This window comes from Cyprinus carpio, chromosome B23 (genome assembly GCF_018340385.1).
Source record: "Cyprinus carpio isolate SPL01 chromosome B23, ASM1834038v1, whole genome shotgun sequence".
NCBI classification, from domain to species: Eukaryota; Metazoa; Chordata; class Actinopteri; order Cypriniformes; family Cyprinidae; genus Cyprinus; species Cyprinus carpio.
The window spans coordinates 25,947,093-25,968,840 of record NC_056619.1 but is presented as its reverse complement, the minus strand read 5'-3'; the positions used below and the strand labels follow the sequence as shown (position 1 = coordinate 25,968,840).

The following is a 21,748-nucleotide window of genomic DNA, read 5'->3' as shown; positions in this document are numbered from 1 at the left end:
AGCCTCTGAAAGAATTTCAGTGGGACTGCTGTCCTGCCTGATAAAGTCTTGAGGCAGTTCAACACTGACTGAGCACGTTCCTGGGTGAGGCGTGTTGTCTGGCTGACCGAATCCAACTCCATTTCAAGAAAAGAGATCCTCAGCTGACCTGAAGATCCAACTGGCTGAGGTGCCCAAAGGGCAGGACCTTGTACTGATATGCCCGACCCTCGAACGCGAACCACAGGAATGCCCTGTGCCTTGGGAGGATCAAGACATGAAAGTAAACATCCTTTAGGTCAATCGCTGCAAACCAATATTGGGGATGGATGCACTCGAAAATGCGTTTCTGCGTCAACATTCTGAACGGCAGCTTGTAAAGCACACGGTTCAAAACTTGCAGATCCAAGATCGGTCGTAACCCACCACTTTTCTTGGGCACAATTAAGTCAGGGCTGTAAAACCCCTACCTCATATCGGCTGGAGGGACCAGCTCTATTCACAACCTTCGCCAGCAGGGCCAACGGCAGAACAAAAACCAAAAGAAACAAGATTCTCCACCCGGCCCTACTCCGGTGGAGGAAGTGGTGCAGTAACCATCTCCAGACTAGCAGTCTCCTCCATCTCTGGGTCGCCCGTCCCAGGGCCACTTGTGCTTACCGCCGGGGGCCTGGATGGGCTGGGCATCCTGCCTGCGACCGGCTCCACAACGCTGCTTGTGCTACTGTTGGAAGCAGCAGGTTTCCTCCGGCACAGGATGTGTTTAAATGCTTCAATCTACTTCTGTGACACGGGAGCCTTCATGAACGGCACCTTATCATGCTCCTTCATGTCGGCCAGACACAGCCAGAGATGGCACTCCTGGACCACCAGCATGGACATTGCACAACCTAGAGACTGTGCGGTCACCTTCATCGCTCAAAGCGCGAAGTCTGTCACAGTAAACAGTTCATGCAAAACCGTCAGGTCGTGGCCACCCTCGTGCAGGTCTCTCAGGGCTTTGGCTTGATGGACCTGCAGTAACGCCATGGTGTAAAGGGCAGAAGCTGACTCCCTACAAGCTCTGTAAGCACTGCAAGTTAAACCTGATGAATACCTACAGGTCTGTGAGGGGAGACACAGGTCATCCCGCAAAGTGGAAGCCGCTGTTGGACACAGTTGCATGGCCACAGACCGCTCCACCGAGGGAATGCCCGTGTACCCAAAAGCGGCTCTACCAACGAGGGTGATGAGAGTGGAGAAACTACAAGATTTGTTTCGGGCAGTAAAAGGTGCCTTTCATGATCTTGTAAACTCCTCATGCACCTCTGGGAAAAATGGGACCGGAGGGGGGGCACTATTCCACATGAGCCCGACATTTTTGAACCCACTCATCCAGTCTCAAAGAATCGGGACACGGTGGAGGATTCCACATGAGCCCGACATTTTTGGCGGCCCGGGAAAGCATAGCCACCATCTCTGGGTCTGGCTCGGACAATGTTGTCACACTCGAAGGGGCAACGAAGCCGGGTCATCATCCCCGGCGAGAGAGAGAGAGAGCTCTCCGATGTAGCGATTGACATATGGTCTCGAGGGAGCAAACCGAAGGAAACAGCTGGCTCCCTCCACAGTGTAGAGGGGCCAGCACATCCCCCTGGCCACTCCACTGGCTGGGGAGTGCAATGTCATGTCCGCACACTCCTGGTGTGGCTGTCTGCATGAAGATAATTTTCTGTTCTCGTTGCGACCGTGACCACCGTTGCTGTGCCGTAACGCCCGCACTAGCTGGCTCTCTGCTTTGCAATACTGAAGTAGAGAGCAGCAGTGATGCACTACCGCTTGGCTCCGAATCGAAAGGATGAATGAATTTGGTGCACCTGCTGCCTCTTGTACTCATGCTATGATCAGCAGCAGGTGGATGAAATAATCGCATGCCATCGTGCAGTGGCTCGTTTAGTTACACTCTAAGTGGATTGGTCTCTCTAGAGATGTCGAGAGTGACCGACTGAAAGGGAACAGGTTACGTTTGGTACGAAACAAAGTCTCAGCTTTCAAAATTTGTCATTTTGTAATAAATGTAAAAAATAAATATCATTTTAGGGCCCTTTAATGTGTTGTGACATATCGTTGTAGCGCCGACCATCTACCAAAATGGCAGATTCTGTGTTATGATTGGTCAGATTGAAAATCTAAAAACACCCCAGACTAAAAATATTTCAACCACACACTAAAAATACACCAAAAAAAAAAAATAATTCAAACTAAATGAAAAAAATGATAAAAAAATCACTATAATAATAATTTTAGACAAAAACCCTCTGATAAACATTGCCAGAATAATTTAATTCATACTATGTGCAAATACAGACATGACAATTACAATATTAAAACTTTTACTCTTAAATTTGTTCTTTTGTATTTTGATGAGATCCTTAGAACTCCATCCCCAAAATTTCAATAAAAACAACTTAATTTCACGTTGAAACACAAAAATAATATATTCTATTATGCTTTGCACATTTTAAACACAGACAGTACTTCATGCACATGAACCAGTGGGTTAACATTTAGTGGAAGCCTGGACACATTTCTCGCACTGCCCAAGAGGATGCAACAAGCTGTGGAGTGTTTGTCTTACAGGTATCCTTTAAATGAAAACATTTAACTTTCAAATCTTCAATTAAATAAGCTGAGCTACTTTTGATATTGACCTCTAAAAATTGTTCTAGAACTCTAATTGACCTTAATTAACCACGTCTCGTATATGTTGGTTGGTTTTAACAAACTTTTTTTGCCCAAAGGCAAAAGAAACTGGCATTCCTGATTCTTTTGATATCAATCCATCTGGAGACAATATTGAAAAACTAAGAAGGCAAATGGCAGTGGAAATACTCCTTGCAATCCACTTTAAATTTCTAACTCTGAAATGGGTCAAACCAAAGATATTCCCTGAGAAGTTGAATACACTAGAAAACCGCACTCAGTCAGTTCTCCTAAACTGAATGTATGAAGCTAAACATTATGCTAAATTATACTCATTAACGGCAAATAAGAGCAAACAGTTTGTCTGACATTCAGAGGCAGAATAAAGTTGTTTGTTGCTACCAGGGAGCGCATTTTGATCACCCGCCCCAGTGCTAACACACATTGTAACATATAGTTAAATAAGGTAAACATATGCTTTGTAATTTGTGTTACATCAGGTTTGTATCCAGGTGACATTAAGATGCACTAACAATAGCCTGAACCATTGTGCTGAGATGGTAAATTACCAATAAGCCAAGACTGCCAATGAATTAAGACTAAAATAGGGTATCTTTTGTAAATTTGTGAATTATGTCTTGCTTTTATCTGTATGACCATAAATTAAGGAGTAACAGTCTACTCTCTTGAACTTAACACAATGTAAGCACACCAGTAGTGTTCAAATGCCCATGACAAGCATTTAAAAACCATTAATAACATTCACTAATATATTTTTTTCTTTGAGCTGTACATAAACAATAAAAATGTGGTACCAATATAATTTTAACATTTAACTAACATTAAAAAAAAAAAAATCAAAAAAAAAAAACATTCTCATGTTAGCAGACACGTTACACATTGACCAACAGTTCCTTTGAAATATCATTGGAACGCAAATAATCAATTCTCTCATCTTAGAACAGTATGTCTGCTGTGCATCTGCTATAGCAGCTATGGTAACAAGATAACTTTTAAAAACAGTTACATAAGCAAACAATTAGCTGTTACCGCAATCAATTTACATTCAACAATCACAAGAACCAGGATCAGAATCAGAAAGAGCTTTATTGCCAAGTATGCTTGCGCATACAAGGAATTTGTTTTAGTGACATAAGCTTCCAGTACACAAAAGACAACACACAGTCAAAAAAATAAAAAATAAAAACCCTTTGCAGATAAATAAGTGTATAAACAATTGTGCTATAAATGATAATGGAATTGGATTGAGTAAGATGCAGGGATGTACTAGGATGAAAGGAAAACAAATAAATATAAGGATATTGCACATTTTTATTGTATAAGTGGGGAACAATAAACTGTTCATGAGGTAGATATCCTGGGGGAAGAAAATGTTCTTGTGCCTGACTGTCCTGGTATTTGCGGCTCTGAAGCGCCAGCCAGACGACAAAAGATCAAAGATGGGGTAACTTGGGTGTGAGGGATCCAGAGTGATTTTCTGAGCCCTCACTCTGGATGTATACAGTTCTTGAAGGGTGGGCAGGGGAGCACCAATAATCCTTTCAGCAGTCCGAACAGTTCTCTGTAGTCTTCTGATGTCTGATTTTGTAGCTGAACCGAACCAGACTCAATGACGGCTGAGTAGAACTGTTTCAGCAGCTTCTGTGGCAGGTTAAACTTCCTCAGCTGGCGAAGGAAGTACAACTTATGCTGGGCCTTTTTTTAACAATGGAGTCAATCTGATTGTCCCACTTCAGGTCCGGAGAGATGGTGGTGCCCAGGAACCTGAATGACTCCACTGCAGTCACAGTGCTGTTCCAATGATGGTTAGTGGGGGGAGTGCAGGGGGGTTTCTCCTGAAATCCACGATTATCTCCACTGTTTTGAACATGTTCAGCTCCAGGTCGTTAAGACTGCACCAGACAGCCAGCTGCTCAATCTCTTGTCTGTAAGCAGACTCGTCACCGTCCTGGATGAGACCGATGAGTGTGGTGTCGTCTGCAAACTTCAGGAGCTTGACAGAGGGGTCTTTTGAGGTGCAGTAGTTGGTGTAGAGGCAGACTGATCCTATGAGTGCTGGATGTGTATTTTCCTAGCTTTACTTGGGTGGAGCAGCTGTTGGACATGAATTTCCCCAGTCTCACTAGCTGTTGCCTATCTGTCAGAAAGCTGGTGATCCACTGACAGATAGAGCTAGGAACAGAGAGCTGGGTCAGTTTGGTCTGAAGGGCTGTTGGGATGATGGTATTGAAAGCCGAACTAAAGTCCACAAACAGGATCCTCACATAAGTCCCTGTTTTGTCCAGATGTTGCAGGATGAAGTGCAATCCCATGTTGATTGCATCATCCACGGACCTGTTTGCTCGGTAAGCATACTGCAGGGGGTCCAGTAAGGATATTAAAGGATCTTAATATTCACATTTAAACATCTTAACAAATGATCCAAAAACGATCAAAAGACGTATGATCAGAATACAGACAAACTGTATTATCCAGTGTTATGTGTTCCCTCAGCCTAATGTAACTCTGCTAGTTGTGATGACTATCAATCCATAAAAGCAATATATGCTGTCAGGTCACATATTTAGTATTTGTACATTATTTAAAAAATTAAACACCATTTTATATTTAATATAATTAAAAATGACTTGAAAACCACATGATGACTTCAATTTCAGTCATCATGTTTCAAATTCAATTTCTGTGTATTTTATTACGAAATTTCCACTCTTTTTGTGTGTCATGACTCATGACATCACTGTATGGCAAGTTAACCAATCAACTCTTTCTTTTGATTAATTACAGCAGGAAATAAGCATGCACTTCAGATGGTGTTGAAAGATTCAGTACAACTTGTACAGTACTATGGACCAACTATGAACCATATCTTCGATAAATCAGCGATAAAAAAGATGCCACTCTAGAACAGCTTGTAACCAGTGTCACATAAACGTCATACTTACCTCAGGAAAGCTTTTCAATATAAACTCATTAAATAACTAGGAAATGAACTATAAAAATAGCTCTAGAGAGGAGAATTTCTATAAATAAATGCATGGGATGACGTACTCATATTTTTACTTAACCTATAATGATGTCTTCATTATTTTACGTGGTTGAATAAATCTCTCAGGGAAACAAATTACAGGCATCTCAGTTTAAATGTTAATATTTCAGCAACAGATTAGAGTAGAAACCCAACTGTATTATTAAAAATGCTGCTAATGAAAATAGAATTGCAGAAAACAGTGATTTTAAAAAAAAAAAAATTATACAGTTAATGTTTCAATAATGTGCTTTATGAGATAACATCTGGTTTCATGCGTCTGATCTGCATATCAGCCAAACAGATTACATCACATGTGGGTTAAATAAAGTAGAAATAGATCATTGAAATTACAATCGCAGGTTCCCACTTCGTCTAGTGTATGCTTTTGTATGCCACCCGGTTAATAATTTCCTGTAGTCATCACTGAGTGAGCGAATAGTGGGTTAAGCAAGTTTGTATGGTTCACCGTGTTGCATACTGTACTTATTGCACATGCAAGGAGTGAACTTATTTCCTCATGAATCCAAAACGTCAGGAACTCACACAAAACAGATGCCATGCAGCAAAACAATAAAACTAAACTGGAAGATGGTGTTGACATATCATGATTGTGAGTGAAATATTAACATTAGGATTTAACATATTCTAAAGTATAAATCTTACCAGAGCCTGTCTGACACTGATGTACTTGATTTGATATGAGATATTATTACGTGTTGCTTTTGATGAACCAAGCTCTTTTTTATCATTACAAAAGATTTTTATCCATTTTATAGTAATGAATGATTGAACCCTTCTCTGTTTTAGATGTAGCAAGAAGACAATAAGTATCATAGATTTGATATAATAATGATACAATTAAACTGAAGGGGACATTTGTGTTAAATACATTCTATTTTAAATCCCTCATAACACAATTTTAAATACATGTTTTGTCCCATGTCTGAAGAATCAGAGTCTTTGTAGGGCTGATCGAGCCCAGGCACATACTGCAGGCTTATGCTGGTGACTCTTCAGTGGACTTTCCTCGTTAATAGACTATATTTTTCTGCACTGGTTAATCACACCCATGCTAATGCAAACGTGCAAGAAAGTTTTCTCTCTGATTTTATTATTTCTATATACAGTGCCATTTATGCAGTTTTTTTCTTGATGCATGAACGACTTCACTCAACATTTGTCATCCAGTAATATTGATCTCAATACAGTTTGTTATTTTAATATGAAACAACACCTCAGCTTTCAAATTCTGTATATTTTATTAGGAAATTTCCACTCTTTTTATGTGTCATGACTCGTGACATCGCTGTAGGGCCTCAGTTTAAGCGGCAAGTTAACCGATCATCTATTTCTTTCGACTAATTACAGCAGGAAATGAACATGAACTTCAGATGGTGTCAAAAGATTCAGTACAACTTGTACAGTACTATGAACCATATCTTGTGTAAATCGCTCAATCAGCGATTAAAAAGATGCCACTCTAGAACAGCTTGTAACCAATGTCACATAAACGTCATACTTACCTCAGGAAAGCTTTTCAATATAAATTCATTAAATAACTAGGAAAAGAACTATAAAAATAGCTCTAGAGAGGAGAACTTCTTTAAATATATGCATGGGATGATGTTTGATGATGTCATATTTTTACTTAACCTATAATGATGTCTTCATTATTTTACGTGGTTGAATAAATCTCTCAAGGAAACAAGTTATTACAGGCATCTCAGTTTAAATGTTAATATTTCACCAACAGATTAGAGTAGAAACACAATTGTATTATTAAAAATGCTGCTAATGAAAATAGAATTGCAGAAAACAGTGATTTTCTTATTTTTTTATGTACAGTTAATGTTTCAATAATGTGCTTTATGAGATAACATCTGGTTTCATGCATCTGATCTGCATATCAGCCAAACAGATTACATCACATGTGGGTTAAATAAAGTAGAAATAGATCATTGAAATTACAATTGCAGGTTTCCACTTCGTCTAGTGTATGTTTTTGTATGCCACCCGGTTAATAATTTCCTGTAGTCATCACTGAGTGAGCGAATCGTGGGTTAAGCAAGTTTGTATGGTTCACCGTGTTGCATACTGTACTTATTGCACATGCAAGGAGTGAACTTATTTCCTCATGAATCCAAAACGTCAGGAACTCACACAAAACAGATGCCATGCAACAAAACAATAAAACTAAACTGGATTTCACCTCCCCCTTGCTCATTTATAATCCCCTTCTCTTTTCCCCCCAAAAGGTTTCACTCAAAGTTCAGTGAGAATATGTATACGCTAGGGGTTGCACTGACTGATGGACTAGTCGACTTCAATGTTCTGCCATGACGCTTTAAGCTTGACGTTGACTAGATGCTGTTCCTATAGAGGGCGCAACAGGATAAGAAATCTTTGAAGGACTTCCACATCAAACACTCAAAATCCAAACAGTTAAAATGACAAAAAATCTGAAAATATCAACAAAACCTCTGAGAAAACTGTACAATCTAAACAGAACGGGAGAATGCACATTCTAAACAGCTTATTGTACAGGTAAGTTAATCGCGGTTCTAATCTAATGCGCTGCTGCACTGTAACGCACACACATAGGCTACAGACAGTAGCGCGTACATCACTTGTAGATCGCACGCACACAGAATCATTCAGCGTGGAAATGTATAAGCACTGTTCTGTGATTTTTTTAATAAAATAGCTTAGAAACTGAAAAGTTCAAGCATATATTTCTTAATAACTAGATCCCACAGCTTCACTAGTTGAGAGACGCTGCCAGGTAGAATTCATTCACACAGGGAATTGTTTTCACTAATGCGTTCATATGAATGTAAGCTTTACTGTGATACTTTATATGTATCTGATTTAGAACGAGCAGAAATCTGTGAGAAATATAATGACCCAAAGACAAAAGAACTGATAAAAATGAGCTGTTATAGGAGCAGCGCTGTCATATGCCATAGCTGTGCACAAGATGTTTGAGTCTCAGCTCCAGAATTATTTGTTTATTAATGATGTCATCAGCGACTAGTCGACTTCGACTCGACCTTCATCACATAAAAGTCTACTTTAAAAAATCAGAAGTCATTCAACCCAGTCTCGTGAACCTGAATGTTGTTTTTCCCCTTCATGTTTGGTATCGTTCTAAAGGTCTCTGTGCATTTGATAAAATGGTCTCAATTTCACAGAATACAATAAAAAAATAAAAAATATTTAAAATTTAATAAGATTTGTGTTCTGCTGCTGAGGGGTGTGTCGCCCTCAGGGTCTGTGGGAATGTTTATCTACAGTATCTCCAGCCAGGTGCGACCCTGGCTCACGAGAACCTGAAAAACCAAAATGTCTTTTGTTTTTACAAATGATTTGGAGATTTCTTTGTTTCTTGTCTGGGTATATAAGCGCAGTGACAAAACACTACCTTGTCTCTGGAACTCTGCACTAAAATCTCTTACATGCTGCTGTGTGTTTCTCTGCTGTCAGGCATGCATTTCCTTTTATTTTCAAATGTGTAAATGTGTTAAACACATTGTGCTCAAAGAACATGCTTTATGGGTTTTTTGTACTAAATGTGCACATAGACTGCTAAGTTTGTAATTTAAAACACATGATTGCTTTGCTGTACGTGTTCTTAAAGTGTTTATAAAGGTTGTATATGCATTCTAGACCACGCGTCTTGTGTAAAATTAGAATAACTGTGATATTGGAATTATTCAGTAATTTCGAGTGACATGTGTGACTATGTTAAGTTTGTTTGGAACACTTGGCTGTTTCCCATAGCTGCAGTAATCCATGTACAGTCAGGAGGATAGAACTGCCATGTTGGCTACAATGTGATTCACAATTGCATTATCTTTTCTGAATTGGCTTTTGATTTACATGGAATATAAATAACATGAGATATTTTTACCTGACGAATAAAATGTTATATTTGATTTACATGGAATGTCTAGAATAATCAAATAGCTACATTAATAAACAATTGATATTTATGATCAGCTTTTGATCAGAAATACTATCTAAATTTAATGACCCCTTAAAATTGGAATCCGTTTGAACACAGAGCTAAACTGAAACTTTGCAGAAGTGAAGTAAAAGACCGAACTCACATTAAACCTTCAACCAGGCTGCTGGACTTCACTTTTGGGCCGGCGGGTGGGTGGATCTAACACGAACGCACACATATAGAGTTTTCACACACAAGAATCAAACACGCGCTACACTTTTTCATATGACAGTTTTCATATAGATTAGGATTAATTTTGTTTGCTGTTTCGGAGTGGTAATGGTATATATTAATAAGGGAGGAGGCCCAAAAAATAATTTTGTCTATATGCAGGCCCGGATTAAAAACACATAGGGCCCTGCGGCTATAGCAAACCCTTTATAGTAGCCTATCTCGGTACCACAACGTTTTCTACCACAGGAATAATTCCATTGTATTTTTATTTATTTATTTATTTAGATAAAATTTCCAACACAGGAGAGATACAATGAGTATGCACACTAAATATTCCAGGTTACAACACATTAAAATAATAAATGCATTAACACCAGATATATGAAGTCAAAGCAAACAGGTTTCCAGAAGCAGTAACAACTTTTGAGCTCATAAACTCCCTTTAGGAGTTTACTTTAAATAGTTTTATTATTAGGAGGTCTTCTTTCTGGCCCTAGAAGAGGAGAATCACTGGTGCTAAAAAATCTGTCCCACACAGTCCCCATAAATGTTTTCTGGGGTTAGGGCAATTGGAATAAATAAATTATTTATTAATAAATGAACAGTCAAAAAAAAAAAATAATAATAATAATTTTTTGAATGCTTGCATGCATTTAACAATATTACTATTCCATTATATTGCAGGCTCTTAATAACTGAATTCATTTTTTATTTTTATTTTTATTTTTTTTGCAGTTAAAGTTTATTAGAACTATTAAATTCTCCTTTGTAGATGCCCTAATGAAAAGCTAATTCATGAATCCAGAGTTAACTATAGTATTAGTAAACCTTTATAAAAGTGACTTACTGCCTGTATTTTACCCAATATTTAATAGGCTATAAGTAGCCTATAATTTTTGTGACATTAATAATAAACATCCTTAATCCAGCCCTGCCTATATGTCACAATAAGAGGTAAATCCGGCTCTGCTGGTCACTGTAAAGCGTGTGACATGCCTTGGGGGTGTTTTTTTTTTTTTTATAAAAGAAGCAAACACACACACACACACACACACACTCTATCATTCTCTCTCCTCACACACTCTAGACGCGCTCACACACTCGCACCTTACACTTCAGGTGAGTGTAAACAGGGAGTTGATCAGGTACACAGAGATTCTGCAGTCAGACTGAAACTGTTGTTTTATGAAGTCACTGATTTCCTGTGATGTTAGAGGGTTAGAGAGTTCATGTCGTCTGACAGCTGATGGTTTGTGTTCCTCAGGGTTGTAATGGCAGACACGACCGTTCAGATGACCGGAGATCTGAACAACAATGTGTCCAGGACACCGGTGTCCACCAGAATGTCCTTCTCATCGCCCAGACGAGGAGCGACCGTGAGCTTCCACAACATCAACTACAGCGTGAAGATGAAGAGCGGCTTCATGTGCAAGAGGAAGGTTACGCAGAAGAACATCCTCATCGAGCTCAAGTGAGTCTAGTGCTGACAAATCTGATGCTGTCTGATCACATTACATTTGTGTCCCATGGTTTTTTAACAGTAAGGCGTTTCATAAATACCATGGTATTTTTTAAAATGCACCTTAGAGTAGCACATAAATAACATGGCTTATGAATTTCAGCACACTGATATATATCAAAGTACCGCTGAATTTCAAAGGTGGAAACATAATTCATGCATTTAAAAATTGTATTTCCGTCTCTGTTGCAACAGTTTTGCAAGTGTCTAAAATGACTGTACTGATATATACACATCATCGGTGTTTGGTGATGAGTTTTTGGCTCAAGGTCTGCATTTAAAGTCACACCAGAGGTTTCTCCACACTGACTCAATCAATAATTTCTTTTTGAACCTTGCCGTATACACAGAGGCATTGTCGTGTTAGAACAGAAAAGAGTCCTTTCCAAACTGTTGCTATAAAATTAGAAGCACTAGAATATCATTATATGCTTAAATATTAAGATTTGAACTCATGGAAATTACTAAAGTAGTCAAACCCGTACATTAGAAGGTCCATGTAGTGTATTTTACAGTAACATTTAAATATGATATAGATTATGGTAATCAAAATGTACCATGGTATATATGATGTAAATTCTATCTATTCGACATCTGCGAGATGTATTTTTTAGTGTTTGCTCGTCTGCAATATGACTCTCTAGTTGTTTCATATCAGATGTCAAATAGACATCTACAAAATGCCTTTAAGATGTTAATGATTTGTAATGTATGTAAAACTGACATCTTAAAGATGTTTGACCGACGTTAGTCCCAGATGAAGCAATCTTTCACAGACATCTGGCAGATGTTCATGTACTATCTGGGGTGTTATCTAAAGAAAACATCAGCTGAGCTCATGGTTATTATGTCATGCTACATAAGTCTATTATGTAACTGCAGCAAGTGCATGCTATATATAATCAGATGCCATTTGTTGTTGTTGTTGTTGTATTTCGCTGTGGTCAAACAAAACAAAATACTATTTTCTTCCATAACAAAACTGCGTTTCAATCAAGGCTCATCCAATCAGCATCCCATGTGTGTTTGAATTGATCTTTTTTATGAGATTATATGATGATGAAGAAAATGCACTGATAATAATTATGAAGTAATTCTGTGTAATTTTCTCTAGTGGTGTCATGAAGCCGGGACTGAATGCAATATTAGGACCCACCGGGAGCGGGAAATCATCGTAAGAGCCGTCTGTCTGTCTGTCCATCAGTGTCTTAGTTCATGCAGGCTAACCAGTAGGGGAATGATAAGATCTCGTGCCATAAAATCTTGCAATATAAAAATGTGAAGAGATTTCTCATTGTAGTTGTAATAACCTCTTAGCTCTTGTCTCTGTTTGCACTTTGAATATTGAGAGAGTATTGTATGGTTGCACTTATTGTTTGCACTTAATAAGACTCAGAAAAAAAAAAACTTATCTTTTATTTTTTATACTTTTTTCACACAGCTTCAATCAGAAGCTCTAGAAGCTCATGATTTATGTACAGTTCTAAGGTCTGAAGAGTCTCATGTGAAATCATACAGGAGAGAAGTAGTCAATTGAGTTTATGGCAAAAACTTTTATGGTGCTTGCTATTGTTGTCTTTTACTGCATATGATGATTAATACTCAGAAAGTAGAACTGAAATGACATTTATTACACGCAGGGGCGCCTGCAGGATTTCATCTGACGATATGCACAGAGACGCACATTTTTTCTCTCTCTCTCTTTCGAATGAAGACATCTCTAGACATGCAAAAAAAAACAAAAAAAAACACTTTTAACCCAGAAAACGACAATAATAAGATCACGGTTTAATAAAAACATTGTAAGCTACTAATTATTTAATTATTGTATATTCACGGTTATTCAACACTCTTAAAAAATAAAGGTGCTTCACGATGCCATAGAAGAACCTTTTTGTCTAAATGGTTCTGTAAAGAACCTTAAGCATCTGAAGAACCTTTCTGTTTCATAAAAGATTCTTTGTGGTGAAAGAAGGTTCTTCAGATTATAAAAACATAAGAAAGAGATGATTCTTTAAAGAACCTTTGACTGAATGATTCTTTGTGGAACCAAAAATGGTTCTTCTGTGGCATCGCTTGAAGAACCTTTTGAAGCACCTTTATTTTAAAGAGTGAATCAGCGAGTAAATTATACAGAAAGTGAGTAAAGAACATTTTTAGAATCACATTATCACTGACTATAGTCTAGTGTGAGTTTAAGCACTCCCGTTATAATCAATGAAGCCATCTACACTCAAGTGAAACTCGCACTTGTATCGTGCATGACGGAATCTCATCAAGTTATTGTTTTTAAACATTTTACATTTATTCCAAAATGATAACTCAATGCGGTAACAATTTAAACAATATATTTATTTTTTGAACTTATGTTCAGCTATTTTTTTAATAGTTAACTATCAAAAATCAATCAAAATATTGATCACAGATGGAGATTTACTTTAAATTTGATCAAGCTGATTACTCACTAAGGGCCCTATCATACACCTGATTCACTTTTTTTTTTTCTTTCACTTTTTCTAGTTTCAGCCCGACTCATTTCTCATTTTCCTGTCCTGCGCCACATTGTTTAAACAGCAAATGCATTTGCACCCATGGACATGCTGCTCTAAAAAAGAGATGTGTTCAGGTGCATTGTTGGGGTGTTGCTATTTTGAGGAACTGAAAATAGACTGTGCCATAGACCAACTCAAACCTGGTCTGAAGTCTAAAATCAATGGCGCAATATTTATTTATTTTTGTTATTTTAAGAGCGCGTTAGTAGAAAATGCACCTCTGGGTGGGTCCCAAATGCGTATTGCATATTTGCTTATTACACACAGGGATGCACAGCAGCACACACACATGCCAAATATTAAAAATTAAAGGAATACCGTGTTAAAGAATATTATTGTGTAGGCTAAATAAATATAAAAATGTCATACATGTCATAATGGATAGTCATTGCATATATCAGAATTAGCCCACCTATTTTCTCGCGCATGAGCAAATGCATTTGCTCTATGGAGTCGTTAGACCATGCGCTTAGATCATTAAAATAGGGCCCTAAGACTCAGAAGTTAGAGGGACAGAAATGCCAATTTTTTGGCTAATTGGCAGATTCTGTTATTATTATTTCTTATCTCTTACTTGTAATTGTTGCTGGACAATACCCAATAATTATTGATTTATAGCTATACTACAAAGTACAAATACTTTTTTTTTTGCTGTTTATCACAAAATAAAGCAATCTACAAATGTACAGGGCGCGATTAACAAATGAATGCCAGGCAAAGTTGTGCTTGTGAAAAAAAAATATAATTGTGAATATGTTTTTTATTTGCTAATCTCATTTTATTTCAACCAAAAGAGAGAACTGACTCATAAGAATAATTAATTCCTGAATGATTGCCATCGCTGGTTCATTTGACAGAAATACGGGACACAAATAGATAATAACCGCTGATATATTTGCTGGGAAAATGTTTATCAGGTGTTCATGGTACACAAAGTGCATACAGCCGTACATCTGCAGGCGCCACTGATTACAAGATGTTATAAAATGCTCCTGCAGACTATTATTCCAGTCTTGTATTTCATCATTTCTTGAAAATACTTTGCAAAAATCTCATTTCATCTTGTTCTTGTGATCCCAATCTTATGTCTCATCTTGTCTTGTGAACAAAGTGTCTTGTCACACCCCTAGTAACCAGTTATTTTTTTAACTTAAAGTAGTTCAGATGTTACAAAAACATGTGTGTGTGTGTGTGTGTGTGTGCACTAACGTATCATAAATAATTGCAAAATAAAAGTGTATATATATGTGTGTGTGTGTGTGTGTGTGTGTGTGTGTGTGTGTGTGTGTGTGAAGAATTTGGATCCGAAACACGACAAAAGCCGTTTTTAAAAAAACATTTAGTTTCCGCCAAAATTAGTATTGTATCTGGTCGGTATTGAAAAGTCACTTTTTAATTTGACGCAAAATGCGATATTCGCAGAGTTATTAGGTCATGCCAGTCTCGCTTTTTTGCAAAATGTGATATATCCGCTCAACCAATCACAGCGCACCATTCCATGCACTCTAGACAGTAATGGCGATGCTTTGAATACACCCGGCATCCTAGTTTTCCTAATCTTTTTTGTACTTGGTGATCATCAAACAAAAGCTGGACGATAAATCACGTGATTGTCATGCGCATCTCGTCAGTAAAGCCAGTTCTGTGATTAATAGTATCTGTATATCTCCATCACGTGCTTTCAAATGGAAATTATTCAGATGCATTTAATACACAGAGCCGTAGATCACTGACAAGCTACGCTATATCACGTTCATTAGATGAAACGCATTTGATTATGAACGTGATATTGCGTAGCTTGTCAGTGTTAGTGTTTTTATTAATGCCATTTATGTTTTTGTTAATACAGCATGTAGCACTAAATGCATGTAACATGGCAAAGATGAATGCACTTTTGGAAGTTGAATGTAAGGGAAATGTCATTTTAGAATTTCTGTGGTCTAATGTAATGTTGTTCATGTTCTTGTTCATGATGAAATTTTATTTTATTGCTGTAATTAATTTATAGCATGAACAAGATGACCCGTTGAATTCATTTTGGAAGCAATGACTGATAAATGTATTTTTAGTCCAGAGCCTTTATATAAGATTAGTATTGACCAGAGGCTGTCATATGTGGATCGACTTACTGTTATCAGTTTCAATATGAAAAATAACTTCCATATTGATTAAATTCAATCTTTTAAATAAATCTCTCTACTCACCAAGGCTGCATTTATTTAATAAAAAAAATGTAGTGAAAACAGTCATATCATGAAATATTACTGCAATGAAAAAAAAAGTTTATTTTTAAATACATGTTAAAATGTAATTTATTTCTGTGATCAAAGCTGATTTTTCAGCATCATTACTCCAATCTTCAGTGTCACATGATCTTCAGAAACCAGAAATCTGATCTGCACCTGAAGAAACACTGCTGATTATTATCTGTGTTAAAAAAAAATGTTGTTCTGCTTCATATTTTTGTGGAAACCGAGATGCATTTTATTTTTCAGGATTCTTTGATGAATGGAAAGTTTAAAATAACAGCATTTATTTGAAATAGAAATCTTTTGTAACTTTATAAATGTCTTTACTGTCACTTTTGATCAATTTAATGCAAGAATAAAGTATTAATTTCATATATATATATACTTATGAACAAATGTTTGTGTTTTACTGAAGGTTTCCTGGACGTTCTGGCCGCTCGTAAGGATCCTGCTGGTCTTTCTGGAGAGGTTCTTATAGACGGAGCTCCACAGCCTCCAAACTTCAAATGTTTGTCTGGATATGTAGTGCAGGTATAAACCACACAAACACTCATTTACTACATTTCCTTTCTTCTGTTTACTTAGTGCAGTAGTAGCACTTTCTCCTCAATTCAAGTTCAAGTTCAAGTTCAAGTCTGCTTTATTGTCAATTCTTCCACATGTACAGTACATACATACAGAGAATCGAAATTGCGTTACTCTCAGACCCCCGGTGCATACAGATAACACTAACAGTAGAGCCTAAAATCTAGATCAAATATAAAATATAAGATAAAACTATACAATAAGGGAATGTAAAAAAGACATAATAGAAAAAAATAAAATAAAAATATGGTTAAATAAAAGCAGCGCAAGGCACATGGCAGATAGAGTGCAAACCAGTGAACAGACAGTGCAGATAAAAGATTTTTAGTGCATAAAAAATAGCTTTTTATTCAGTCTGATTAAAGTGACAAAGGGGTCAAGAGCAGTTATTTTATTTAAACTGACTGATGAGGTGGTAGAATGACGTCAGTTCCATGGTGAATGAGGTAGTGAGCAGACCACTGCTGCACAAAGTGACTGGTGCATGTCATCGTATGTAAAAGGGAGGGGGGGTGGAAGGACCTGGAGATGTAGGATCTGGGGGGGGGGTCCATAGTTCAGTGGTGCCTGAGGCAGAAGAGGGAAGGAGGGGCAAGTTCGGGAGCGAGTTCAGCTTCCTGACAGCCTGATGGATGAAGCTGTCCTTCAGTCTGCTGGTCCTGGCCTGGAGACTCCGCAGTCTCCTCCCTGATGGCAGCAGACTGAAGAAGCTGTGTGATGGGTGAGTGGGATCACCTACGATGCAGAGGGCTTTGCGAGTGAGACGGGTTCCATAAATGTCCTGGAGGGAGGGGAGAGAGACACCAATGATCTTCTCAGCTGCTCTCACTATGCGTTGCAGAGTCTTCCGGCAGGACGCGTTGCAGGCGCCATACCACACAGTCATGCAGCTGCTCAGAATGCTCTCGATGGTGCCTCTGTAGAAGGTGTACATGATGGGGGGTGGGGCTCTGGCTCTCCTCAGTTTTGCGGAGGAAGTAGAGACGCTGCTGTGATTTCTTGGCCAGTGCTGCAGTGTTGTCGGTCCAGGAGAGGTCCTCTGTGATGTGCACACCCAGGAACTTGGTGCTGCTCACTCTCTCCACAGTCGCACCGTTGATGGTCAGAGGAACATGCTGAGTGTGCGCTATCCTGAAGTCAACAACAATCTTTTTCGTCTTCTCCACGTTCAGAGAGAGATTGTTGTCACTGTTCCACCCGGCCAGGCGGCTCACCTCGCTCCTGTAGTTTGTCTCATCTCTGTTGCTAATGAGACCCACCACAGTCGTGTCATCCGCAAACTTAATGAAGAGGTTGGAGTTGTGTGACGGTGTGCAGTCGTGGGTCAGCAGAGTGGAGAGGAGGGGGCTCAGCACACATCCTTGGGGGGCCCCAGTGTTCAGTGTGATGGTGCTGGATGTGTTACGGCCGACACGTACTGCCTGAGGTCTTCCAGTCAGAAAGTCCAACAGCCAGTTGCACAGCGAAGTGTTGAGCCCCAGCTCGACCAGTTTGTGAATGAGCTGTTGAGGGATGATTGTGTTGAATGGTGAACTGAAGTCTATGAACAGCATTCTGACGTATGAGTCTTTTTTCTCTAGATGTGTGAGTGCTGAGTGGAGGGTAGTTGAGATGGCATCATCGGTCGACCGGTTGGACCCATATGCAAACTGGAATGGGTCCAGGGATGTGACAATGACACATGATGTGAGAAATCACTCAGGCCTGGAGCACAAACACTGAACTTACACAATAGACGTCATGTTTGACTCTAAAAACTCAATTCAGCAGTTAAAACAGGAAGCTGAACTGGTTATTCTGTAGAATACATATCATGACTCAAGAAACTGTGTGATCGCTGACCAAGATTAGAAGAGCTGGACTGAAACCATTCAGCAGCTTCATTTGTTTTCTTTCCATAAATACAGTTTAATACAGTCCGTTCGCCTAAACTCCTACTTGATTTTTCTTTAGGAGTTTGAATTCCTCGAGCAATTGTGTAATCTAATCTCAAATCACATCAGCATGTCGTGAGACACAAAAAGCTTTGTGTTTAGAAAATGCTCTGTCTTGGTTTAAACACATGAAACATGCTGATAATCAGGCTTTGTGTTTCAAACTAGTGCTGTCATCATTTCAGATTTTCACTACATGACTATCTTGACGACAAGAGTTCATGATAAAGATCAGGAGTGGAAAGAGTACTGAAAAAAGAAAAATACATTCAAGTAAAAGTGAAGAGTTCAGATGCAGAAGCCGTCTGAAAATTTCTTCTAAAATAAGCATTTTTATCAGGTTCTTATGTGTAGGTTCAATAATTTCACTTTAATGGCACCGAACAGGTTCTATTCATTACCATTACATTTAAATAACGGAAGGTAAACATAGGAGCCTGAGAAAAATGCTTCAAGTACTGTTACTTTTGTAATAATTGTAGAGTGAGTAAAGTAAAAGTACTTGTCCAAAAAACTAATTGAGTGAAAGTAAAAAAGTAGTTTACTTAAAAGTACTCATGAGTAGTGAGTACTAGGACTGCGATGATAAATCGATGCAGAATTGATTTGTGGATCGATTCTGAGATCCTTCGCGATTCTCTCTGAGATTGATTCTGAGCTTAGATTTTAACAGTATTGATTTATTTTCCCAGCCCTAGTGAGTACTGAGTACTGAACTTCAGATTCTACGCTCTTATTATAAAACACTGTAGAATGCAATTTAAAAATGAAGAAAACACTCTACATACTGTAATTCAAATTCTGTTTGCTGTTTGTCAGAAAGAATGAAGAATATCTACATCCGACAACAGTTTTAATTTTGACCACCAACTTTGAATCTACATTACTTACGAGAAAATGTATCTATTTTTCAAATAGCAGGGAAAGACTGTTACAGAGATGAAAAGGTGAAAAGGCATTTTTAGCACACTACAATAGAAAGCCTAAATTGCCTTCAATGATCTTATCTAAATTGATTTAATTGTTATATCATTTCCCTTTGATGTGATCTGTGCTTATGCATGTATATCACTATTCAGTGCACGATTATATAATTATAATATTTCATCACAGACTGGAGAGAGATGCAGCATAACTCCATGGGTCAAGGGCATAGCCATCATTTTAGAAGAAATTGAGACAGAAATGTCAAATGCATTTTTTCTTTCTTTCTTTCTTTCTTTCTTTCTTTTTTTTTTGTCTAATTGAGAAGTTTTATTATTTTTCCTTATGTCTTGTAATTGGCTAAAAAATAAATAAATAATGTTTGGAAATGTAAACTGATATTTACTACTAACACACTACAGCAAAACTCTGAGCATAACTTGTTTTTCTATAACAAGCTATAAAATATTGTTGATAAAAATTTTAATGGCCTGGCAGTGGCAAATTAGCTTTGGATTTTTATTTCATTTGATTACATTAATGTTATAACTTGAGATTTACAATAAATATTTTAACTTTACAAACTACTATGTAAAAGGAATATTGCTGTAAAAAAACACCTTATTTGTTTAAAGTTTCTGCAAACCAAATGTTATAGCACTTTTGTTCATATAGCAGTTCTTTTAAATGAAAAAGTGCACAATACACTACTTTTGAATTCATTACTGAATTTTGTGCATAATGCGATTAATCGTAAGTAATCACAGAATTTTTTGATCATTGCCCAGTACTAATATATATACCACCATACATGTAGACATGTACCACGATGTCTATAGAAATGTTGAAAAAGCAAAAACGTCAAATTCTTATAAATTTAGTTGCCAATGTATCACATCATTGCACACAAAAAGAACAATTACACTTAACAGAAGAAACTAAAATGCTAGCCATTTTTGGCACAGTGTCTCACTTTGTGAGAATAACAACCTAATGGTGCAGGATAATTATGTGTCATATTATTATACGTGTCCTTTTCATTTTTAAATATCATCCATTCCGGTAAATGGCGGCTATTTCAAAGGCATATTTTTTGCAGGATGACGTGGTCATGGGGACACTGACTGTTCGCGAGAATCTGCGTTTCTCAGCGGCTTTAAGGCTCCCGAAGTCGATCTGTCAGCAAGAAAAAGATGAGAAGATTGAGAAACTAATTCAGGAGCTGGGATTGAGCAAAGTGGCTGATTCACGGGTAACAAACCAAACACACCTTCATCTGACTGACTACATGTGCAATCAGCACAAACTTAACATTCTCAAAAATCAGTAAAGGGTGTACAGTATACTGTATAGTCTCATCTTTGATTTAGATGTTTCTGCTGTCTTAAGTGTATTTTTTTTTCCACCTCAAATGTGTAGCTAGATAAAACATACAAACGAAATGAATAAATAAATTGACAGCTGCTCTGATTGGCTGGTTTTACAGGTGGGCACGCAGCTGATTCGTGGTGTTTCAGGTGGAGAGAGGAAGAGGACAAGCATCGGCATGGAGCTGATCTTTGATCCGCCGGTGCTTTTCCTGGACGAACCGACCACCGGCCTGGACGCCAGTACAGCCAACTCCGTCCTCATGCTGCTCAAGAGGTGCGTTTATACAAAACTGGTCATATTTCAGACGAAAGACATGTCCATATACATGTTCACACACACACACACACACACACACACACACACACACACACATATATATATATATGTGTGTGTGTGTGTGTGTGTGTGTGTGTGTGTGTGTGTGTGTTTGTTACCCGTGAACTGGCCACTTTGCTGTATATATATATATATATATATATATATATATATAGCTCAAAAAAATTAAAGGATCACTTTAAAAACACATCAGATCTCAATGGGGAAAAATATCAAGCTATATATCTATACTGATATGGACTGGGCTATGTGTTATGAATGTAAGGATGCCACATTGTTTGATGGAAATTAAAATGATCAACCTACAGAAGGCTGAAAATCAAAGTGAAAAATATGATGCAGCAGGCTAGTCCATTTTGCTGAAATTTCATGCAGCAACTCAAAATGG

The 21,748-nt window shown here is 37.8% G+C and overlaps 1 protein-coding gene across 1 annotated transcript in view; it reads left to right on the top strand.

The window, feature by feature from the left end:
• The first annotated feature begins 736 nt into the window (after positions 1 to 736).
• The window catches only part of LOC109048376 (broad substrate specificity ATP-binding cassette transporter ABCG2-like), a 36,642-nt gene continuing 15,630 nt past the window's right edge, over positions 737 to 21,748 (top strand). The window contains exons 1-8 of the mRNA XM_042750552.1: positions 737 to 919; positions 1,082 to 1,250; positions 1,366 to 1,501; positions 11,155 to 11,329; positions 12,559 to 12,583; positions 16,626 to 16,741; positions 20,753 to 20,905; positions 21,140 to 21,297. Coding sequence (XP_042606486.1) covers positions 737 to 919; positions 1,082 to 1,250; positions 1,366 to 1,501; positions 11,155 to 11,329; positions 12,559 to 12,583; positions 16,626 to 16,741; positions 20,753 to 20,905; positions 21,140 to 21,297 — 1,115 coding nt within the window. The remainder of the gene's footprint in view (positions 920 to 1,081; positions 1,251 to 1,365; positions 1,502 to 11,154; positions 11,330 to 12,558; positions 12,584 to 16,625; positions 16,742 to 20,752; positions 20,906 to 21,139; positions 21,298 to 21,748) is intronic.